Here is a 23947-nt window from a genome sequence, read left to right as displayed (position 1 = left end):
CTGATGGTCATATGTGGGTCCATCAGCCTATATGTCCTTAATTGTATTTGTAAAATACTATTGTGTGATCAATTATTAAGAGAATAGAAGAAACAAGAACAAAGATGTGAGCCTACCTTTAAAACTAGTGCAAAGAATAAGACCACTGCTTTCACACAAGAGCAAGAGTCCCACTCTAAAGCTGCTCGCAGTGGACAAGCATTTTAATTAGAGCTGTGGTGGTTGTAGAAAGTAAACCTAAAACTGTAAGGCCAGGTTCACACACATATGCTGCCGCGGGTTCGTGCCTGGAACCGGTGCGTGCCTGTTCATGTGCGAATCAGGTCTGAACTTTTTTTTCCTGAAATCCCACCTGAAAATCGGACCCAAAGAAGCACAGAACCCTTTTTGAATGCAGACCACAGCCACCCCGGACCTGTGTAAATCGGCTCCATTGAGAGTCGGTCACACTTGCCAGTCATGCATATTGGATGCTGGGAAACCCACATTCAATTTGCAAATTTACTTGGGGTGTTGAAAATAATCGTTGCATCGCGATGCGGCCTTAAACGATTCAAATGCGATGCTGAGGAATGGCCACATCGATGCATTAATGACGTCATCCCAGCTCCCCTCTGCCTCTCCCGGGACAGCACCGCCGGCTGCCAGTGCACTCAAAAGTTAAAACAAATTAGTGTCAGTGACTCAGTTTCAGGGACCCTTCCTAGTAACGGGTTAATGTAAACTGATACTTAATTGATTACCTTATTATCTTCTGATCTTTTTCATCACCATCAGTCCCGTGCCCTCTGGCCGGCCGATCTCCTCCTCCCCGCCTGCTGGAGTTGCGGAGTGCACGAGACTGACGGCAATGAAAAGATCGGGAGATAATAAGGTAATCAGGCATCAGTTCACATTAACCCTTACTAGGAAGGGTCCCTGAAACGGAGTCACTGACACCAATTTGTTTTAACTTTTGAGTGCACTGGCAGCCGGCAGGGCTTTCCTGTGAAGTGCAGGGGGAGGGGAGGCTGCTATATAATGTAAATTGGCTGTGTTATGTCAATGGGGGGGGGGGCTGTTTTATGTTAATTGGGAGGGGGCTGTGTTAGGTCAATGAGGGGCTGTCTAATTTTAATGGGGGGCTGTGTTAAGTAAATGGGGGCTGTGGGCAGTAATCGTGATGCATCGATAATCATTCACATGATAATGTTAATCGAATCGTGAGACCAGTGAAGATGCGCAGCTCTAATATTTACAGTATCTCACAAAAGGGAGTACACCCCTCACATTTTTGAAAATATTTTATTATTTCTTTTCATGTGACAACACTGAAGAAATTACGCTTTGCTACAATGTAAAGTGGTGAGTGTATAACTTGTATAATTGTATTATTTTGAGGGGACAGCAAATTTACACTCATTAATGTCTAAACTGCTGGCAATAAAAGTGAGTATACCCCTAAGTAAAAATGTCCAAATTGGGCCCAATTAGCCATTTTCCCTCCCCGGACTTAGTGTTACAAGGTCTCAGGTGTGAATGGGGAGCAGGTGTGTTAAATTTGGTGTTATCGTTGTCACTCTCTCATACTGGTCACTGGAAGTTCAACATGGCACCTCATGGCAAAGACCTCTCTGAGGATCTGAGAAAAAAAATGGTTGCTCTACATTAAGATGGCCTAGGGTATAAGAAGATTGCCAAGACCATGAGAGTGGGGTGCAGCACGGTGGCCAAGACCATACAGTGTTTTAACAGGACAGGTTCCACTCAGAACAGGCCTCGCCATGATCGATCAAAGAAGTTGAGTGCAAATGCTCAGCGTCATATCCAGAGGTTATCTTTGGGAAATAGACGCGCAGCACCCTCTTAGGTAGGTGCTAGGAAAATACATACAGCTGCAAGAAAAAGTATGTGAACCCTTTGGAATGATATGGATTTCTGCACAAATTGGTCATAAAATGTGATCTGATCATCATCATCTAAGTCAGAACAATAGACAATCACAGTCTGCTTAAACTAATAACACACAAAGAATGAAATGTTGCCATGTTTTTATTGAACACCATGTAAACATTCACAGTGCAGGTGGAAAAAGTATGTGAACCCTTGAATTGAATAACTGGTTGAACCTCCTTTGGCAGCAATAACTTCACCCAAACGTTTCCTGTAGTTTCAGATCAGACGTGCACAACGGTCAGGAGTAATTCTTGACCATTCCTCTTCACAGAATGGTTTCAGTTCAGCAATATTCTTAGGATGTCTAGTGTGAATCGCTTTCTTGAGGTCATGCCACAGCATCTCAATCGGGTTGAGGTCAGGACTCTGACTGGGCCACTTTAGAAGGCGTATTTTCTTCGGTTTAAGCCATTCTGTTGTTGAATTACTTCTATGCTTTGGGTCATTGTCCTGTTGCAACACCCATCTTCGGTTGAGCTTCAGCTGGTAGACAGATGGCCTTAAGTTCTCCTGCAAAATGTCTTGATAAACTTGGGAATTCATTTTTCCTTGCGATGATAGCAATCCGTCCAGGCTCTGACGCAGCAAAGCAGCCCCAAACCATGATGCCCCCACCACCATACTTCACAGTTGGGATGAGGTTTTGATGTTGGTGTGCTGTTCCTCTTTTTCACCATAGTGTTGTGTGTTTCTTCCAAACAACTCAACTTTGGTTTCATCTGTCCACAGAATATTTTGCCAGTACTGTTGTGGAACATCCAGGTGCTTTTGTGCAGACTGTAAACATGCAGCAATGTTTTGTTTGGACAGCAGTGGCTTCCTCTGTGGTATCCTCCCATGAAATCCATTCTTGTTTAGTGTTTTACAGATTGTAGATTCGCTAATAGGGATGTTAGCATTTGCCAGTGACTTTTGTAGGTCTTTAGCTGACACTCTAGGATTCTTCTTCACCTCATTGAGCAGTCTGCACTGTGCTCTTGCAGTCATCTTTACAGGACGGCCACTCCTAGGGAGAGTAGCAGCAGTGCTGAACTTTCTGCATTTATAGATAATTTGTCTTACCGTGGACTGATGAACAGCAAGGCTTTTGGAGATACTTTTATAACCCTTCCCAGCTTTATGCAAGTCAACAATTCTTAATCGTAGGTCTTCGGAGAGCTCTTTTGTGCGAGGCATCATTCACATCAGGCAATGCTTCTTGTGAAAAGCAAACCCAGAACTGGTGTGTGTTTTTTATAGGACAGGACAGCTGTAATCAACACCTCCAATCACATCTCATTGATTGGACTCCAGTTGGCTGACATCTCACTCCAATTAGCTCTTGGAGATTAGTCTAGGGGTTCACATACTTTTTCCACCTGCACTGTGAATGTTTACATGGTGTGTTCAATAAAAACATGGCAACATTTCATTCTTTGTGTGTTATTAGTTTAAGCAGACTGTGATTTTGTCTATTGTTGTGACTTCGATAATGATGATCAGATCACATTTTATGACCGATTTGTGCAGAAATCCATATCATTCCAAAGGGTTCACATAATTTTTCTTGCAGCTGTATGTGGCCCTGTCTGCTTATCAGGAGGGCCTGAATTGTTAGCTAGCTGTCACATGTTTCCAGGTGTATCTATTGAGTCTGGGGAGTCTCCCCACTGTGTCCAATGAGGGATCTTGTTGGTCAGTGGAGGAAACCTAGCCAATGGTACACCAGGGTTTAGGACAGTCTCAGTGGGCGGGATTTACCACAATGCACCCTGGGATTAGATATAAATCTGTGGGGAGAATGTGACAGAAGGTCTTTTGGCGGGAGCATCAGTCCCAGGAGGAGGGGACGGCTGTCTCTCCTCCTGTCAGAGAGTGAAGGTGGTTCAGGCAGTTGGCCTGAGGGGGCCAGAGGTTGGGCTGTGCTGCAGAGAGGGATCCAGAGTGTTGCCAACCGAGTGGAGCTGCTGGGCAGAAGTCTTCAGGAAAACCAGTATCGTGAGTACTCAAGATCTGCCCATGGGTCTACCTAGGAAAGGGGACCACTCCAGAAGGTCAAGGGGGTCCAGGAGCTAGCTAACCAGTAGTATTGGAAGTGAAAGGGGGGGCCAAGTGTTCAAAGCCCTGAAGATAGGGAAGTGAAAGGGGGCGCCAGTGTGAGCCCTGAAGCATTCAGCAGTGCAGCAAAGGTGTACAAGTAGCTACCTCAGGCGAGAGTACCTCAGGGAGCTAAAAGGGACTTCTGTAGTAAAAAAGGGAAGTTACAGCATAGAGTCAGCGTTAACCAGCATCAAGCCAACGCTAATCAGCATCAAGGAGCATTTATTCAAGAGTCCCCTTCAAGTTGTGTATAGTTAAATTGCTGGAGTATCCCACTCATTCCTTCTCCACCAAGTTCCTAAATAAACCTAAAAACCCAAAGATACTGGACTGGTTCTTGTCTCAGTGCTCACACTTTAAGAAACATGTTCAAAAGTATTTTTGTTGCACCCGGTGACCCAGGGGGACCCACAGCCAGGAATTCTGCTACAGACGTATGAGTGCTGCCAGCATTGCTGCAAAGGATGAAGGGGTGGGGGGGGGGGGGGGGGGTGAGCCTGTCAGTGCTCAGATCATACGCCGCACACTGCATCAAATTGGTCTGCATGGCTGTCGTCCCAGAAGGGACCCTTTCATAAAGATGATGCACAAGAAAGTACACAAACAGTTTGATGGAGACAAGCCGACTATGGGCATGGATTACTGGAACCATGTCTTGTAGTCTGAAGAGACCAAGATAAACCTTTTTGGTTCAGATGGTGTCAAGCGTGTGTGGCAGCAACCAGGTGAGGAGTACAAAGACAAGTGTGTCTTGCCTACAGTCAAGCATGGTGGTGGGAATGTCATAGTCTGGGGCTGCATGAGTGCTGCCGGCACTGGGGAGCAACAGCTCATTGAAGGAACCATGAATGCCAACATGTGACATACTGAAGCAGAGAATAATCCCCACCCTTAAGAGACTGGGCCGCAGGGCAGTATTCAAACATGATAATGACCCCAAACACACCTCCAAGACTACCACTGCCTTGCTAAAGAATCTGAGGGTAAAGGTGATGGACTAGCTAAGCAGGTCTCCAGACCTAAACCCTATTGAGCATTTGTAGTGCATCCTCAAATGGAAGGTGGAGCTGTGCAAGGTCTCTAACATCCACCATCTCCGTGATGTCATCATGGAGAAGTGGAAGAGGTCTCCAGTGGCAACCTGTGAAGTTCTGGTGAACTCAATGCCCAAGAGGGTTAAAGGCAGTGCTCGAAAATATTGGTGGTCACACACAATATTGACACTTTGGACAGAATTCAAGCATGTTCACTTAGGGATGTACTCACTTTTGTTGCCAGCGGTTTAGACATTAATGGCTGTGTGTTGAGTTATTTTGAGGGGACAACAAATTTACACTGTACTACTTTACATTTTAGCAAAGTGTCATTTCTTTAGTGTTGTCACATAAAAAGATAGAATAAAATATTTACAAAAATGTGAAGGGTGTACTCACGTTTGTGAGATACTGTATAAACCCAAAGTCATTGAACAACCTTTGTTTTGACACACCTGGAATGTATTTAGTTGATTTAGATGTCATAAAACAAAGTCTAGAGAGCTTGGATTTTAGTTTAGTAAATGAATGTGCTCTAAAGTCTCTGCATAGGACACATTAGGCTCAAGGCTGAAGATAAGGGCCCTTATTTTAACCAAGTGACTAATTTTAAATCTAATGGACAGTAGCTGTCACTTATTTTAAAATAAGGATCCTAATGTTGGTGTACTAGCATGGAGAATTGAACCTCCTAATTCACATCTACTGTACCATAGCAACAGAAGTTGCAGTGTATGCTAATGAAGCTATGTGTAGCTTATCTGTTCATAAGAGTTTAGAAGAACACAGGTATATGCCCGCCAGTGCCAATGCTGCACTTGGATTTACATGACCAGTCTGCCCCACACAGACCTCACTTAAAACACCTCTGCTACACAGTGGAATGATGCTGGTTCATAATCCATTGAGCAAATCTGTGATATCGATAGCTGCAAAAATGAAGTGGAAATAGGGGTGTCACTTAAATAACTATGCTGGGCATTCTTACACTTTCAGAGTTCAGGGGCCAAACGGATTAGAAAAGGCCCAGGCAGCAGTGCAGAAGAATAGTGGACCAGGCTTGGGGGTCAGTGGAAGTAAAAAAAGAATACCTAGCAACCGTGGTCAGTGGGGGGAAGGAATATTGTGAAGTCATTAGCATCAGTGAGACAAATTGTTCCCTACTGCTGGCATCAGTGGAAGGAAAAGTGCCCAGGACCAGTTAAAGAGCCAATAGCTGCATCCATTCTTTACATCACTAAGCAGCACCCCAGTTTGAATAACCACCAGGTTAAGTAGAATGATAGGGGTGTGTGAAACCAAACATCAACTGAACAAAATGACCAGTCCTTTATCAGGCAATATATTTAAAAAGTGTATTTAGATCTTTACTTGGAGTTCAACTTTAATCTCACCTCAAGAAAAGTGCACTAATAAACTGTAATGGCCTTATTCAATGAAAAGCAGTAACTCATCAGAATACAAAATGTATTTATATGTCAGCAAATTAAATGGTCATTGGTTACCCCTAAAGCAATCCCCAAGGGGGAAACAGTAGCTGCCTCCCAATGCCACAGCTAAAAAGTCCAAACGCAATCTCACACACACACACACACACACACACACACACACACACGTTTCTGAAAATGGCAGTTCAGTAATGCTGGGGTGCTGTAATGACCACAGGCTGGAAACAGTAGACACAGTGAAGAAATGTCAACCGCACACCAAGGATTCCTCAAAAGGGTCCAAAGCTTTATTTTTGTGGTCACATAGTAAAAACATAAGGCAGCATTTCGGAGCCACGCAGGGTCCCTTTGTCAGTCACTTGCCTGATAAAGGGGCCGTACGTAGCTCTGAAACATTGCTGTATATTGACTATGTGACCACGACAATAAAGCTTTGGACTCTTTTGTGGAATCCTTGGTGAGCTGACGACATTTCTTCACTCTGACTGTCACAATTAAAGGTATCGGTACTGAAAGACAACAGAAGCTAGCATTGCTCGTTGCCACAATGTCATTCAATTACAGTGACGTCAATAGTTTGAGGCACTAACCTTGAAACAATCATGACGACTATAAACTCCGACTTCACTCCTTCTAATCTGTATGCTTTTTCTGGGTCAGATGCTCAAAGTATCAAAGACAGACAGCCATGCAACTAGTATTCTGATAAGGAGGTAAACCGAGGGAATCCCTGCGCTTCTCCAAGTACAGGCTTTTTATTTTTTATTTTTTAGAAGCACTAAGAGCTCTAAAACACTTAGCCTTTAACTGAAAAAGGCTCCATATGGGTCTGTGCACTGCCTCTGTAATTACCTTCAGGGTAGCCAAGGTCAAGTTCTTTAGGAGGCAGAGGCTTTTTACTGGGTGCTCAGAGAGGCTAGCAATAGATGCCCCTGCCTCAAAGAGAACTTGACTGTCAACAGGGCCAGAAAAGAGCAGAAGCAGTGAACCTGGATGTACCACTCAGTAAGCGGGTCTTTTTTGGGGCTGGTAGAGCACTTTTTAGTCGGGTAGCACCAAGGGCAATGGGAGTAGTAGTACCACCACACCACACTTTTTCTAGCTTTTATTTAGCAAGCTTTAAAGTCCAACTCCAGAAATTAAAAAGAATTAAAAAAAACCCCCCAAAAACTACCCTTTCACCTGGAGGCCCCCTGCATTGCCAGGAATAAATGTTTATCAATTCAAAGGAGGCAGACAATGGCACTCTCCTCTGCTCTGGCATTTAGCTTTGCATTGTTACTTGATGACATCATCGTGCAACCACCAACTGGAGGATTTTAGAGAAGCGAAGTGTAAAGGTAATACACACCTTAATCCTCATTTCCCAAGTTTAACAAGCCCTTATCCTTTGCCGTACAGGAAGGACCCACTGCAAGGGTAGTTTTGTTTGTAATTCATGGAGTTAGGCTTTAGGAATTAGAACTCTCTTCATTGAATAAGGGCATATGACCAGAAAATGGTGATTTGCATTCCAATACTTTAGTGCAATGTCACAGATTTATTCTTGAATCTAGGATCATTCATGTCACGTATAACTGGCCATCGTGCCTGTCAACTCAGTCACAAAGATAAATTCTTTCCATGCCAACATATATTACTGTGCTCCTAAAAATACATTCAGGTTGTGTATTTTCAATGTTATTTTTATGAAATGTCAATAGAAATGTGCTCATTGACAAAATAACTCTTGCAGATAAAATTATATTCCATCAACTAAAACAGACCAGTCCAATGTTTAATTTTGCTGAAACAAGTCCAACGCAATTAATGAGGTCAACAAACTTTCCTCATTCAGCAAGCATTTGCCTGAAGAGCCCCTAACATGTCCTTAAAAAATATATATATATTTATAGAAGTCCAGCTTAACTTATGTCAGGCTTTTATTTGAGTCCAGTAAAAGCTCCATGTTCCCTATGAACACATAACGGTGTGTGTGAAGTTCAGGTCAGATGAAGCTTCATTAAGATTCAGGGGAACCAGTTTCTAATTTCTGAAGTCTACGCCGGCGAAGTTCTGCTGCATCTGGTTCTTCTATCGATGAGCCACCTTCAGCGCCATTTGTTATCTCTTCGCTGGTAGATTCAGGGGTTACTGTAAAAAGCACAGTTTACATGTTTAACAAACTTCAAAAGCATCCCAAGATGAAGAAGTTAATATCTCATTTAAAAAAAAAAAAAAAAATACCCGTTTCCTGAGATGGTCCAACATTGGTCACCTCTGATGGTGCATCTGAGGGAGTTTCTTCAGTGTGACTAGAGGAAGCGGTATCTGTTGGTGCTGGTGGAGACTGTGTAGAAGGGACTGGTGGACGAGGGGGGCTGTTCACAAAAAATAAATGCCATTACAAAGTAGGAACAAACTAACGAAATTAAAAATATCCCTTACAATTTACCTATTACAAACCTAGGACATTTAAAGAAGACCTATACTCAAAAAAGGGAAGATTTGCTATGTTATAGGATTTGGAAAGTTTCTTTACGCGATACCCTAAGAAAAAAAATAATATAAAAATAACAAAAAAAAAAAATCAACTTTTGCCCTAAAGTCCTACTGTAATATAGTAATGCACTTCTTGACATGTGACCATGCCTACAATGTTCTGTAGCTGAATAGGTGTATATCTGCAGTGTAATAGTGTCAAGTGCTAGCAGGGGACCCAGGAAGAAGAGGATCAAGGTTGCTCTGTGCAAAACTACTGCACAAAAAAAAAAAAAACACACAGGTAAGTATGACCGGTTTGTTACTTTTTTAAAAATAAAAAAGAAGCTAAACCTTTAATACCACTTTAACTTCCTGAAAAAGTCATCGAGCTAGAACAAGCATGCAGCTACCAGAACACAATATAGCATTCAGGTACCGCCGCACACTGTATTCCACTCCAATGTAGGGTAAATGAAAGCTTCAGCTCGAACTTCCACCCCCCCCCCCCCCACGAAGCATATGGGTACTGCAACACACTGTATTTAACTCCAATCGGCCACGCCTTCTGGTAGGTTTCTATCTCTGCCAACACCTAAATACAGAGTGTAAACCTGGGAGACGGATAACGCAGGCTTGGCGCGGCACCAATCTGTTATGGTATTTCTACAGCTACCAAGTCTAAACAAGTGTGCACCTTTTCTCTTATTAAAAGAGATGTATGTTTTTTTTGTTTTTAAGATTCATACTTGCCTAGATGGATGCAGCATTGGTTTGATGCTGCATCTGTCCCCTGGCACCTCTGCACTGAGAACGGAGCGATCGAGCCCCGCCGATCAGTCGCTTCTCACAGCTCCGTGAGCAGAGAGCTGCTGACTGTCCAAAAGCAGCTCTTTGCTCTGTCCCCCCACGCTCACTGGAGCGCTAGGCTTTAAAGGGGGCGGGAGTGGCCGGCTCAGGCTCTCAGCAGCTTGCTGAGAAGCTGAGCCAGGTGCCGGTCCAGGCACGTGGGTGGATCCAGACTTCATTGTTGCGATCTTGCCCAAGCCTGGACCAGCGCTGTGACATCAGCCGATAGCAGGCTTCAGCCTGCTGTCTGCTGAAAACAGGTGACAGTAGTGCAGAATGAACTGCACTGCTGTGATCCACAGGAGAAGTACTGCCAACCTAACTTTTAAGAAGTTAAGCCAGGATTAAGATGACAGTACTAAGGTCTCAGATGTGTGACATTTGTTCCATCGTAAAGCCAGGGATTTTTACTTTATTCCGCTCCCCATAATTCATTACACCAGTCAAAGTATTCTTGACTTCAGGACAGGTGTAATTGGAGGCACCCTCATTAAACTGATTGCCAAAGTAAAGAAAGACAAGCAACAGGAAATTGCTTCACTTTCTGAATGTATTCTTTCTTTGGAAGAGTCCCTCTAATGGTCTTTGCGGTTAAAATTGCTGTAGACTTAAAATTCTACAGGATTCTTTGAACATTCTCTTACTCTCTAAAGCGAAAACTAAGCATGTACTCCCGGAGGCATTTCTATGAATTTGAGGTAAACCAGGCAAAATTATAGCCAGAGAATTACAGGAAACTAGGCATAAAACTTTCATACCTACTGCAGTGTCCCTGCAGGGCCTCAACCTCCATAAATCTCAGGAGACAGAAAACAAACAGTTTCAGAGATTACTATGAGAAACTCTACAACCTGCCCCAGAAAACTGCAATGTCTGACCCATACATGGTCAGCTCTTTTCAATGACTACCTTCGCACTTTGGGTCTCCCATGTCTATCTGCACAGGACAGTGAGGGACAGGAGGGTCACTGATCTTGACGTACTGAAGGCAATGCATGAAATAAATACGGGACAATCCTCAGGCCCAAACGGTTTCCCTGTACTCTGGTATGAAACCTTTTCCACACATCATGTACCCAGTCTGGTCCAGGCCTGCGATGCCCTACTAGAAGGTGTGACCCTGCCCAAAGCTACTTCTCAGGCCCACATAACTTTACTCCCCAAGGAGGATAAAGATGATTCAGATTGTGCAATTTATAGCTCCATCCCTTAATAAATGTAGATCTCAAGTAATTCCCAAAAATTCTTGTCCATTGTCTTCTCCCACTCATACCGTCATTGGTCCATAATGACCAAGTGGGTTTTAATCCAAATAGAAAGGTGAGGGATAATACCTGCAGGGCTTTAAAATGTAATCCACTTGGCGCAATCCAAGGACATTCCAAAACTACTGATTTCAGCCGCTGTGGGGAAGCCTTTGATCAGGTAATTTGGGGTTTTATGAAATACATCATGCAATATATCAGTGTAGGGACCAACATATGTACCTGTATTTTTGTACAGGTATTGGATCCACTGCTGTATTAAATTAGAAACAACCTGGATAATAAAGATTCAGCTATAACTATCCCTAATCTCTTAGATAAACTGTACACGTACGCAGACTTTGCAATTATAAGATTAATGTAAATAAGTCGAGGCCCTGAACATTAATCTAACTCCGGACACTCTGAATTGGACCCAGGCTAACTTTCCATTTTCCTGGGCTCTTAAGAAGATAAAATAATCAGGGCATAAACTTTACTCCTTTTCTTATGGAGCGCTTAAAAGAAAATGTTCCCCCTTGGACGCCAACCAGGGCAGACCTAAACTTTTGGCACCAACAAACAGTTACGTGGTTCAGGAGGATCAGTATTTTAAAAAGGACCTGAGTGGCTCTGAGGAAGAGGCTGGGCCTCGAAACGGGTCAGCCATCATCTCATCGGTCATGGACAATTATATGGACTGACCCGGACATTTGAGCAGTTTAGCTCGATATGCTTTACTTTCATCTACGTCTGTGAGTAGCCATTTTTAATGTTACACAATAAAGCCTGTAATTGAGGATAATGCGCTAGGTCGGTGCGCCCTCTTTTTGTTTTCTTTGCTCCCAATCAGTTAGCATCTGAGACACCAGGGCTGAGGCAAAAAACTGTCCGCAATGTCGAACCAGCCATAGTAAACATGCTGCCTGCCACAGCCTCCGCTTTCCTGTCAGCCGGGTCCTTAAAGGACGGGGATTCCTCTATTGGGATCATGGTAGCTTTGTTCAACCTGGAAATAGAAGGGTCCACCACTAGTGGACTAGTCCACAGCAAACATTTGGGGACCACAAAGGGTAACTTTGGTTTTTCCCATTCCTTATTGGAAAACCCATCAAAATAAGGCACATAAGGAAACACCTTTGGAGTGCGAGGTGATTTATGCGTACCAAACGACACAGCCACGTCCGTGGCTACATCAGCCGCATCCTCCATTTTTAAAGTCTCACGCACTGCAATGATAAATTAGTCTAGCAGCGGAATTATCCTCAATATCGGATGGATCTGGGGGTGTGATATTAAGCCCCCCTGGACAGGCCGCGTCCACGGCGGCATCAGGCTCAGAATCAGATGAGACAGACTGAGCAGGGAAAGGCGGGGGATACTTCCTCCTGGGCCTTTGCCCACATGCCACAACCAACTGGGACACTAAGGACTGCAGGACCACCGTCAGTGCAACTATGGGAAGCTGGGGTCTCAAGGGACCTGCCACCTCCATGAGGGGGTAAGTGGGGGAGATGTAACCCTGAGGCTCCATAAGGAAAGGAAGACCTTGCAGTACAAAAATGATCTTTTGGCACCACTGAAGCATCCCCTCCCCAGGCTCAGGGTACCTATCAGCAGAGAGAGAGATAACAGGGACCCACAAGGACTCCCCCTACCGATCAGAGGAGCGCCGAAAATTCAAACCCAGCATCACCATGGACGCCATCCCTGTTCATATGTCCCAGGCACAGGAAGAGGAAACTGAGAAGGAAGAGGTTCGGCATCCCCACTAGGCTTCGGTCATCTTCAGCGTCTCCCGGACTAAGGGAAAATGGCCCCCGTGACATCGGGCTACATAAACATGGCCGCCAGCTGGAGACCAGCCAGACTAAGGAAAAATGGGCGCCATCAGCTACAGATGCTGAAGCATGCCACCAGGATCTTTCCTGCGCCCTCTGCAATGCTGCACCCTCTGCAAGAAGACCCCTCCTGAAGGTAGGACACACGTTAGGGGAGACTCTGCTGTGCACTCTGCACTGAGACCCCCCTGCATTATACCCACACTGCACACAGTGGGGCATGCATCTAGGGGTCTCCTAAACTGGGACCCCTCCAGACTTCCAGGGCAGGATGTACACTATCCCAGGACCCCTACAGAGTGGAGATAGCGGGGGAGACACCAGGGGTCTCTGCTGCATCCTCTGCCCTGGGAGCCCCACAAGACTCCAGACGGGGGAAAGGGAGTGGGGGAAACCAAGCTCACTGAGGGGTTTAACCGGTTGCCGACCGCCGCATGACTATATACTGCGGCGGTCAGCCCCGGCCAGGCAGAGTGACGTATCGGTACGTCACTTGCCTGTCACTTCCTTGTGAGCCAATAGCGGGCGAGCTCGTTCACAGGCAAGTTAGTGCGTGTGACCGGCGGACCCGATGTCCGCCGGTCACTCGCCGATCGTCGGTACAGAGGGAGAAAGTCAGGCGGCTGATGTAAACAAGCCGCCTGTCATTCTCCCCTGTGTAGAAACAGTGATCAGACGGTTCTACTATGTAGGACCCGTTGATCACTGTTCCTACACTAGTAGCCACAGCCAATCACAGTAGAAAGCACGCCCCTAGGGACACACTTAACCCCTCCCTCCCCAATAAAGTTAACCCCTTCCCTGCCAGTGTCATTTTACAGTAAAAGTGCATATGTATAGTACTGATTACTGCAGTAATGTCACTGGTAACCCCAAAAGTGTCAAAAATGTCAGTCAAGGGTCCGATCTGTCCCCCTCAATGTCGCAGTACCGCAAAAAAAAAAAAAAAAAAAAAAAAAAAAAAAAAAAAAAAAAAAAAAAAAAAAAAAAAAATCGCAGATCGCCGCCATTACGCGTTAAGAAAAAAAACACCAAAAATGACAGAAATCTTTCCCTTAGTTAGTAAACGCAATAACTTTTGCGCAAACCAATCAAAATACGCTTTTTGCGATTTTTTTTACCAAACATATGTAGCAGAAAACAAATTGGCCAAAAATTTTAAAAAATTTTGATTTTTACATTTTTTTGGGGGGAATTTCATATAAAAAAAAATTTGAAAAATATTGTTATTTTTGCAAAATTTACGCTCTTTTTTTGTTTATAGCGCAAAAAGTAAAAATCGCACAGGTGATCAAATACCACCAAAAGAAAGCTCTGTTTGTGGGGAAAAAAAAGGACGTCAAATTCGTTTAGGTACAGCGTTGCACGACCGCGTAATTGTCCGTTAAATTCACGCAGTAAAAAAAAAAAAAAAACCCTGGTCGGAATGGGGGTAAAATCTTCCGGGGCTTAAGTGGTTAAAGATGGGAGGAGGGAACCTGCAGGCAGGTCCAACCATCCCTGGAGGTTACCCGCGTCCATCCCAAAAAACTGCCAAAAGGGGAGAGTGGGGACTGCACTTATCCTTCCATGGTGCGGGTAACACTCCAGACAGAATCCCCACCACCGAAGTAGGGGAGCTGTCAGCCTAGGGACCGCTGTGACTCAGACCCACGCCTAGTCATATGCGACCCTGCGAGACGTTTAACTCGTGGGCCAGCCTCTGTCCATGAGGCTATATCATGGCCGACCTAGCGCATAGCTGCGGTCTGCACATGCTTGCTGGCTGGGCTGGAGGGACCACTGGATCTAGATTATCCAGCCCAGCAGTTGATTGTAGATCTCCCAAGAGAAAAAAAAAACAAAAAAAGATGTAAGGAAGGAGAAAAAACTGCTAGGACCAGAGATCCCTGCCAGGAGCCTAAGTCCTTACTCCTGACTAGACAGATTAAAACTGATTACCTAGAGCAGAGAGGGGGGGTTATATACCAGCAGAGGATGGCCCATTAACATAGCCAGAAGTTTTTTGTTCTGCCTAGTCCTACTCCTGGGAGGCAATATAACCCAGTAGTTATGATGTATGGAGCGCTGTGTCCATCGATGAAGGAAAGAGAAAAGACATTTTTATCACATTTAAGTATTCATAACAGATTGATTGGAGGAACTCTACTGCCTGGTTTCACTAGAAGCTGGTGATAAGAGTGAAACATGAAATCACAACTCCACGCTCTATGTGATTAGATGATTGGATGGGGGCTTGTTTTTAAAGGGGAAATTAAAATTACCACTTCAGCTCTGGAAGATTTACCCCGTTCGAGACCAAGCCATTTTTTTGCGAAACGGCACGGTGCCTACCTGTGTTTTACTACAGTGTGGGAGGTGCTTTCACTAGGGGGAAGACATAGATCTTAGTCCCTGCTTTGAAGAGACACAGGATCCATGCCTTCCCTCCTGTCAGAATGGCGATCTGCCTTGTTTACATAGGCAGACCGTTATTCTATTTCTCAACAGGATGATTAGCGGGTGCAGGCAGACACAGAGTCCACGGTACCCACCGATCCGCTCTCGCTGTGTATAATCACAGCAGGAGTGAGCCGCCGGCAGCGCGCATTCACACCCACTACCTAGAAGAGCTGGATCACGTACATATTTTTCATGATCAGGTGCACAACTGCCGCCCTGTAGCAGTAAAACTGTTATAGGACGGTCAGCAAGTGGTTAAATCATGAGAAGTTGCCCTAGAAACTGCAAATTGAAATTAAATTTAACACTGGAAATTATACACAGAATTTAGTCGCAGTTTGATCACAAGTGTTATCACACTATATTCTGTCTACTCATTCCTATGAATTAAGATCACAGCAGAATAGTACTATGCTTACATCGTATGTGGCTATGTACACTGAGGGTTTACTAAATACGAATATTTAAAATATAAGACAAAAACTTTCCACTGCTCACCCAATGTTTGCCAACACTGTTAGGTATTGGTTAATTTGTAGCATTGCAGCATCTAGAAGGGTATGGATGTTTTGCAGACACTGCAGTCTGGCTTCCAGGTTTTGTCTCTCATGACCCTCCATTGCCCTCAGCTCCTCATCCGTTAAACCTGCAAAGCCTGCAGGAGGCATTGGCATAGGTGGAAGTCCTAGGAAACAAACAGAAAGGGTCATTTCCAGCCACTGCCCAACTACGACTGCTCAAACAACAAGCTGGGCGCTGCAACTTACCAAATGGAGGGAAAATGGGCATTCCCAAAAATGGAGGAGGAAACGGAAACCCTGGCATAGATGTCCCAGTAGAGGAGTCAGAGCCACCTACAGTTGCACCTTCACTAGGTCTGGCAGCAGATGCTATGAAACAGAAAGATGAAAAATAAATGTTAAAAAAATGAACAAACAATGCAGAGAAAGGTGTAGGATGGAAGTAGGAACTTCACTGAGGATATCAGAAAATGCAGACAGGCCATTTAAAAAGATATTCTATGGTTGTATTAAAGGATAAGTTTGCCTTTTGCAAAAAAATAAAATGCACCATACATTTCATAGGAAGCTATGAATGATTGATGCAGCTGCATAGGAAAAGATCCCCGCTGGCTGTCACTTGGAGGGAGAAGGGGGGGGGGGGTATGCTGCAGCTACTGTAACATGTTCCACCCTGATAACGCGTGGAACATGTTCCAAAAGGTGAACATCTCTTTTAACGCTGCCATACACAACTTGAGTTTGTCCTGTTCAGCCTGAAAGGTTGCGTAGGGGAAAAATCAATAGTCCCACATCCCCATCAATGTAGATGGGAGAATCAGCACTAACGGCTATTGTATTTAGGCAGCCAAGGCAACTGTAGCTGCCTGAATACAGTGGCATTGCTGAACAGTGACTGCATCTTATAAGGATGCAGTCACTGTTCTGATTTTTTTACACCCAGGTCAAATTATTTTTTAAATTTACTTTTGTCGAGTCAGGAACCACTTAGACAGAAATTGTTCGAAATTCGGGAAATTTATTGGTCAAGCTGAAAAAAGTGTGTACTGTCAAGCAGTTATTGTAATCAGGTACCATGGGATCGCCATAACACTACTGAGCACTACCCAGGTTATATTGAGCCTAGTGAGCAGTATTCACCTCCACTGACAATCATATCTTATTACATGTAAAATCCTACTCAGAAGGACAGGGTGGTAAACCTCAGCCAAGACAAATACATATTTTCCTTACATCCTTTATCTTAGGGTGGTCCCCCAATCTGGCTTAGAATATGAAAACGTTTAGCTGGGCAGGCAAGTACTGAGGACATCAGAATATACAGCAAGTCATTTAAATGTTGAATATTATTCTAGGGTTTTCTTAATGGTCAGACCTGCAAATATTCATCCTGTCAAGCAGCCCATGTAATTGGGTACCTTTTTTTTTTTTTTTTTTTTAAACCCATACAGCGATTTCCTCCACTGACCTTCTGTACTCATTATTACAGTCAAAGTCCCACTCAGGAGAAGGGCAGGGAAACTGGTCCTGTATCTGGGTAACTTTCTAAAGGTCTAAACCCCAGCCCCTATAGATCTTTCTCCAACCTTTGAAGCAGGCGTCCATATGGTACCCAATTACATTAACTCTTTTGCTGTACTTATGGAAACTACTGCAAGCCTACAAGTTAGTTTAGAACTAAAGTTATCCTTTAAAATATTTGTATTTCTTCAGTAAGGATGAAGGCGCTGCAAACGCTCTTACAACTTCTACTTAGAGTAGCTTCTAGGAGGGCAGGTTATTTTGAGTGGTTTGGCTTTCTATGGTGGGACACAGCTCTACCTTTAAAACCTATAGATAGATGAATGGTATGTTGTGAATTTGGATGCCTAACAGATCTCAGGTACCATGGTTTTCTCAAAGTTGCAAGCAAAAAGTTTGTGAGGGTCTGAGTGCGAAAACACCTAGCTCCTTGGAGAAGGGGTTTTTCAAGTTATTGTTTATAGTGAAGAACTCCTTGTATACATTTTTTTTTCTGCAATAAAACAAAAAAACAAAGCCAGTAGCTTACCAGTAGAAGGTCCTGCATTGGCAGCTTCTTCAGGGACATTGGCTCCGGGAGCTCCAGGAACTGGTGGAAATGGACCCAGTGGGGGCCAAAGAGGAAACATACCAGGTGGAAAAGGAGGGAGCATCCCAGGGGGAACTACATGGAAATGGAAAAAAAGAGGTCAATCAAAGGAAACACAGTGACTGCTTTAGCAATAGTCAAATACATTGAACATAGTAAAACCTAAACCAGGAATAGAGAATGTCCAGGGGCATGGGGTTTTACTTACAGTTGGGCTGTGGAGGAATAATTGGTGTTTGTTGTGCAGGAGCCGCATGTGGCTGCTGGGCAGGATCAGGCTGGTCGGCAGGTGCTGGTGTCTGAGCAGGGAGGGAGGCCCTGAGAACATCCATGCGGCATGTAGGACATGTCTGCTGCCTCTGGAACCAGGAACGCAAGCAGCTGAAGGAAACAGCACAGTTAGATTGATAAAGCAGAGTTGAGGAAAAAAAAAAAAAACCTGTAAATCATGCACATTTAGCCTTGTTTTATGCACATTTTAGGCAAGTATAAAATATAAATTTACCCTTAACTTGGCTATACTCAATTGAAAAGCAGAATTCATTGGTACAACATGCTTGTTTAACAAATCATGGTAAAGCTGAGCACAAATGGGTAGTTCTCTTTCGTTCAGCCACAGAAATCCCCCCCCTCCAAACATTGCATTCTGACAGTAAGACTCGCTGCTGTCAAAATACACTGACAAAAAGTATTCAAGCATGTCCCTTCGACAGCAAACTATCAACTTCTATTGAGCAGAGAAGGCCACACATTGATTGACTAAAGCAAACAAAGAATCAATCCTGTACTGGTTTCTGATTGGTATAGGTTAGTGCACTCAGTGCTTTGTTTGTTTATTGAGTAAGCCTGCAAATGATGGTCAACCGTCAGCTTTCTAAGCAAGGAATATATATTGAAAGTATATTCTATTGAGAATTGGTCCAATCACAAATGCATTTTGCTCCTAAGCCAAAATGAATGAGCACATTTTTGCATCAACTTAGTGCAACTTTTTAAGGCAGACCCTTACACTCACTTTCTACATTTTCTAATTTTTACCCCCTCTTAACAAAAATTGCATATTGTTTAACTTTTTTCATTCCAATAAATTACTTTATTACATTACTATCCTCCCCAATTTCGCTTTTCTTGCCTAGGTGAAAATTATGTGGTTAGAACTTTCCACTGTCTGCAGACTTCTCAGATATGAATATCCAGAAGACTTCAGGCAACTCCAAGATTGCTGGCTGCACATTTGCACTGGCAAGTCTGCATGTGTGAAGCTGGTGCTCTATCAAAGTTACACTATATGTAAGTAGTGCAGTGAGGTCAGACTACATTTAGATTTGAATGAAAAGGTGAAAGGAAATACATTTTTTTTTACATTGCTCAAAAAAATTAAAGGAACACTTTTTAATCAGACTATAGCATCCAGTCAATTAAACTCCTGGGATATTGATCTGGTCAGTCAAGTAGCAGAGAGGTGGTTATTCAGTTTCAGCTGCTTTGGTGTTAATTTTAACAGGTGAACTAGATGGGCAACAATAAGATGATCTCCAAAACAGGAATTGTTTACCAGGTGGAGGCCACTAACATTTTTTTTCCTACTCATCTTTTCTGGCTGTTTTTGACTTGTTTTGCATTTTGCTAGGGTCAATGTCCCTACTGGTAGCATGAAGCGATACCTGGACCCTATAGAGGTTTCACGGGCAGTCCAACTCCTCCATGATGGCACATCAATTTATGCCATTGCCAAAAGGTTTGCGGTGTCTCCCAGCTCAAGAGCATGTAGGAGATTTCAGGGGACAGGCAGTTATTCTAGGGAAAATGGACGGGGCTGTAAAAGGTCCTTAAACCATAAGCAGGACTGGTATCTGCTCCTTTGTGCAAGGAGGAACAGGATGAGCACTGCCAGAGCCCTAAAAAAATGACTTCCAGCAGGCCAATGTTGTGAATGTCACTGACCAAACAACCAGAAACAGATTTCATGAGGGTGGCCTGAGGCCCAATGTCCTCTAGTGGGCCCTGTGCTCACTGCCCAGCAATGTGGAGCTCAATTGGCATTTGCCATTTAACACCAGAATTGGAAGGTCCCCCACTGCCACCCTGTGCTTTCTACAGATGAGAGCAGGTTCACCCTGAGAACATGTGACAGACATGAAAGGGTCTGCAGAAGCCGTGAAGAACATTATGCTGCCTGTAACATTGTTCAACATGACCGGTTTGGTGGTGGGTTAGTGATGGTCTGGGGAGGCATATCCACGGAGGGACGCACAGAACTGTATAGGCTAGACAATGTCAACCTGACTGCCATTCGGTATCAGGATAAACTCCTTGAACCCATTGTCAGACCCTATGCTGGTGCAGTGGATCCTGGGTTCCTCCTGATTCATGACAATGCCCAGCCTCATGTGGCGAGAGTATGCAGCCAGTTGTTCCTGGAGGATGAAGGAATACCATTGAATGGCCCCACACTTGCCTGACCTAAATCCAATAGAATACCTCTGGGACATTATGTTCCGTTTCATCGGACGCCGCCAGGTGTCACCTCAGTCTGTTCAGGAGCTCAGTGATGCCCTGGTCCAGATCTGGGAGGAAATACCCCAAGACAACATCCGTCGTCTCATTAGGCACATGCCCTGACATTATCAGGCATGCATACAAGCACATGGGGGGCCATACAAACTACTGAGGACCATTTTGAGTCGCTGCAATTAAAATTTCAGCAAAATGGATTATTCTGCTACATATTTTTTCACTTTGATTTTTGGGGTGTCTTTGAATTCAGCCCTCTGTAGGTTGATAATTTTCATTTCCATCAAACAATGTGGCATCCTTTCATTCCTAACACATTACCCAGTCCATATCAGTACAGATATCCAGTATGATATTTTTCCCCATTGAAATCTGATGCGTTTTCAAAGTGTTCCTTTCATTTTTTCGCGCAGTGTATAAAGAGACCTAGTTGGGCGAGGTATTTACAGTACTGGCAAAATTAGTTGGGACAAACGGGATATTAAAAAGCAGACCATTTTAAGTTTACAAAAAACATTTTTCTTTTTACTATCTGTCAGTAATTGATATGGCCTTTCCTGTAGCAATGACAGCATGGTTGCTGGATTGGCAAGAGTTGAGCTTGGACAGCAGGGATAGAACTACTTTACTATGGAGGGTTTAAACCCAATATGGATTTGTTATTCCACAATGTCTACACACATCTTACCTGGTGTGAAATATGTGGTTACATGGTAGTCTCTTTGCTCCTGTCACCATCTCCTCTCTGCAGATGATACACACATTATCCATCGCCTGGAGCTCCTCTGGAGTAGCATCGGGATACCTAAATATGACATGCAAGTCAAACAATTCACTTTTCCACTAAACAACGAAGACTGAATAATGTTTTAATCCTAGTTCCTGTCTACTCAGTTATTACTTACAGTGTGTTCATATTGCGGATTGCTCTTCTTGACATGATGGCATCTGTCACAGCTTTCTTAAACTGTCTGTATGGGTATAAAACAAAAATTTGAAAAAGAACCAGTATACTTGGACTTTATAAGCAGGCCATAAAAAGAAACAGATCCAAAATTGTATATACTTTGAACCATGTCAGGTCTCATTCCCTGCGGTTTGTTCTTGATGCATTTTACATGTGATACTATACACAATGGAAGATGCATTTGCTAAAAACAGCACCAAAGTGCAGCAACCAAGAATTAAAAAAAAAAAAAAAAATGCAAACACAAAAAAGTGTAGAAATGCACGATGTCCTAAAGCTGCTAATATGACACATCTATTTAAATACCAGCATGGACATAAGTTCATATATTTGCTTCCTTATATTTGTAAATTAAAGTTCCAAATACATTTCTTTATACTGGATTTATTACATGACAATATATTTCCACCAGAATTAGCTAAAGCAAGAGCACAGCTTGATTATCTCCTTTTCAACTGGAACATCTGGCTGAAATTTCAGAGAGCCATCTGATAAAAGATGAGTCACCAGTCCCATGACTGCTTCAGCCTGATCTATTGATCTTTTTAAACATGCTTTTTACAGCAACATGATTAAAAAATTGTATAGCATGAGAAAAAGAAGAAGTCCAGAACTCCATCCAGTTACTAGAAAAAAAAAAAACACTATAAAAATGTACCATTTTAAGAAAAAAAAAGTAAGCTAATTTTGAAATTGATGGCAGCAACAGGTCTCAAAAAAGTTGGGAGAGGGCCAAGTTTACCATAGTGTAAAATCCCCTCTTCTTTTAACAATACTTTGTAAATGTTTTGGAACTGAGAAGACTAGCTGGAGTTTGTGAAAGTTGCCCCATTCTTTCCTGATATAAAATTCAAATTGCGCAACAGTCCTGGGTCTTGTCATATTTTTCGTTTCAAGATGTGCCAGTTTTTTCAGGTGGTGAAAGGTCTGGACTGCAGGCAGGCCTGTTAAGCATTCAGACTCTAATACAACACAATGCTGTCGCCATAGAAGCGGTATGCAGTTTGGTATTGTATTAATTAAATATGCAAGACCTTCCCTTTGTTTTCACAAATGATAATACAAAATCGAGCATATAAAACATGACGTCACCACGCCCCTCGGCCGATTTGCTTTGATACCCTGCAGTTTTACATGCTCGATTGTATTATCTATCATGTGAGCGCACATTTTTTTAATAAATGGAAATCTTTTAGACTGTATTACGCTATGTACTCTTGCATTTATTTCATGTTTAAATCGGAACCTGCCTATTTACCTGGAAGCCTACCTGAATGAACATTCTTGATGGTTTATGCCTGGTGGGTAATATCCCCCATAAGCGCTATTGGCTTTTCCATTCATTTGGAAGCCATTACATTCTGGTAAGCGGCCATTTCCTTATCACATTTGTTGGTGACTTTTTCAATCGAGTTTTGGGAAGATCGGCTTTCATTTGCACGCTGGGACTTTTGGTTTCTTCCTAAGACAAAGTGCTTGTCTTCATCATTTGAAATAGCTTTAACCTTTTTTTTTTTATGGACATTATTATGGTCTTTATGCACATATATTGTTACATTATAAGTTTATATCTTTAGGTCATTCACTAGCAGTGTATGCCTTTATACACTTTCTAAATTTTATAGACGTCAACGCAAGTGGTTATCAACCACTTGCGCCACACCCATTTGTATTTATTGTTGGGCCTTTTCTATTGGTCTGTGTGTGCTGCTGTTTATTTGCTATTCTTTATTTTTTACTTTTATCTAGCGCAGAAATTCTTTTGTTGTATATTCATCACAGAATCATGCCTGTTTTTAATGCATTGCTGTCTAAGGGACCGAAGATCAGGGGCATCCAATATTGGGTTTCAGCCTTGTCCCTTGCGCACAGAGATTTCTCCAGATTCTCAGAATAATTTGATATTCTGTATTGTAGTTGATATACTGCTCAAAAAAATTAAAGGAACACTTTCTAATCAGAGTGTAGCATCAAGTCAATTAAACTCCCGTGATATTGATCTGGTCAGTAATGTAGCAGAGGGGGTTGTTAATCATTTACAGCTGCTTTGGTGTTAATTTAATTAACAGGTGCACTATATGGGCAACAATTAGACACCCTTGTAAACAGGAATGATTTTACAGGTGAAGACCACTAACTTTTTTCCCCAACTCATCTTTTCTGACTGTTTTTCACTAGTTTTGCGTTTAGCTGGGTCAGTGTCCTTACTTAGCAGGAGGTGATACCTGGACCCTATAGAGGTTGCACAGACAGTCCAACTCCTCAAGAATGGCACATCAATACAATACATGCCATTGCCGGAAGGTTTGTTGTGTCTCCCAGCACAGTCTCAACAGCATGGAGGAGACAAGCAGTTACTCTATGAGAGCTGGACATGGCAGTAGAAGGTCCTTAACCCATTAGAAGGACCCGTATCTGCTTCTTTGTGCAAGGAGGAACAAGTGGAGTACTACCAGAGCCCTACAAAATGACCTCCGGCAGGCCACTGGTGTGAATGTCTCTG

The 23947-nt window shown here is 43.3% G+C and overlaps 1 protein-coding gene across 1 annotated transcript in view; it reads right to left on the bottom strand.

The window, feature by feature from the left end:
* Positions 1-8223: 8223 nt before the first annotated feature.
* The window catches only part of SYVN1 (synoviolin 1), a 60891-nt gene continuing 45167 nt past the window's right edge, over positions 8224-23947 (bottom strand). The window contains exons 8-15 of the mRNA XM_082270682.1: positions 21383-21448; positions 21166-21282; positions 18172-18344; positions 17904-18038; positions 16100-16222; positions 15831-16017; positions 8723-8856; positions 8224-8629 (exon numbers count right to left, since the gene is read on the bottom strand). Of these exons, the coding sequence (XP_082126808.1) occupies positions 8499-8629; positions 8723-8856; positions 15831-16017; positions 16100-16222; positions 17904-18038; positions 18172-18344; positions 21166-21282; positions 21383-21448 (1066 nt within the window). The 3' untranslated portion in view covers positions 8224-8498. The remainder of the gene's footprint in view (positions 8630-8722; positions 8857-15830; positions 16018-16099; positions 16223-17903; positions 18039-18171; positions 18345-21165; positions 21283-21382; positions 21449-23947) is intronic.

Source organism: Pelophylax lessonae (genome assembly GCF_965119305.1).
Source record: "Pelophylax lessonae genome assembly, chromosome: 10".
NCBI lineage: Eukaryota > Metazoa > Chordata > Amphibia > Anura > Ranidae > Pelophylax > Pelophylax lessonae.
Note: the sequence above shows the minus strand (reverse complement) of the source record. Positions and strands in the feature narration are given on the sequence as shown.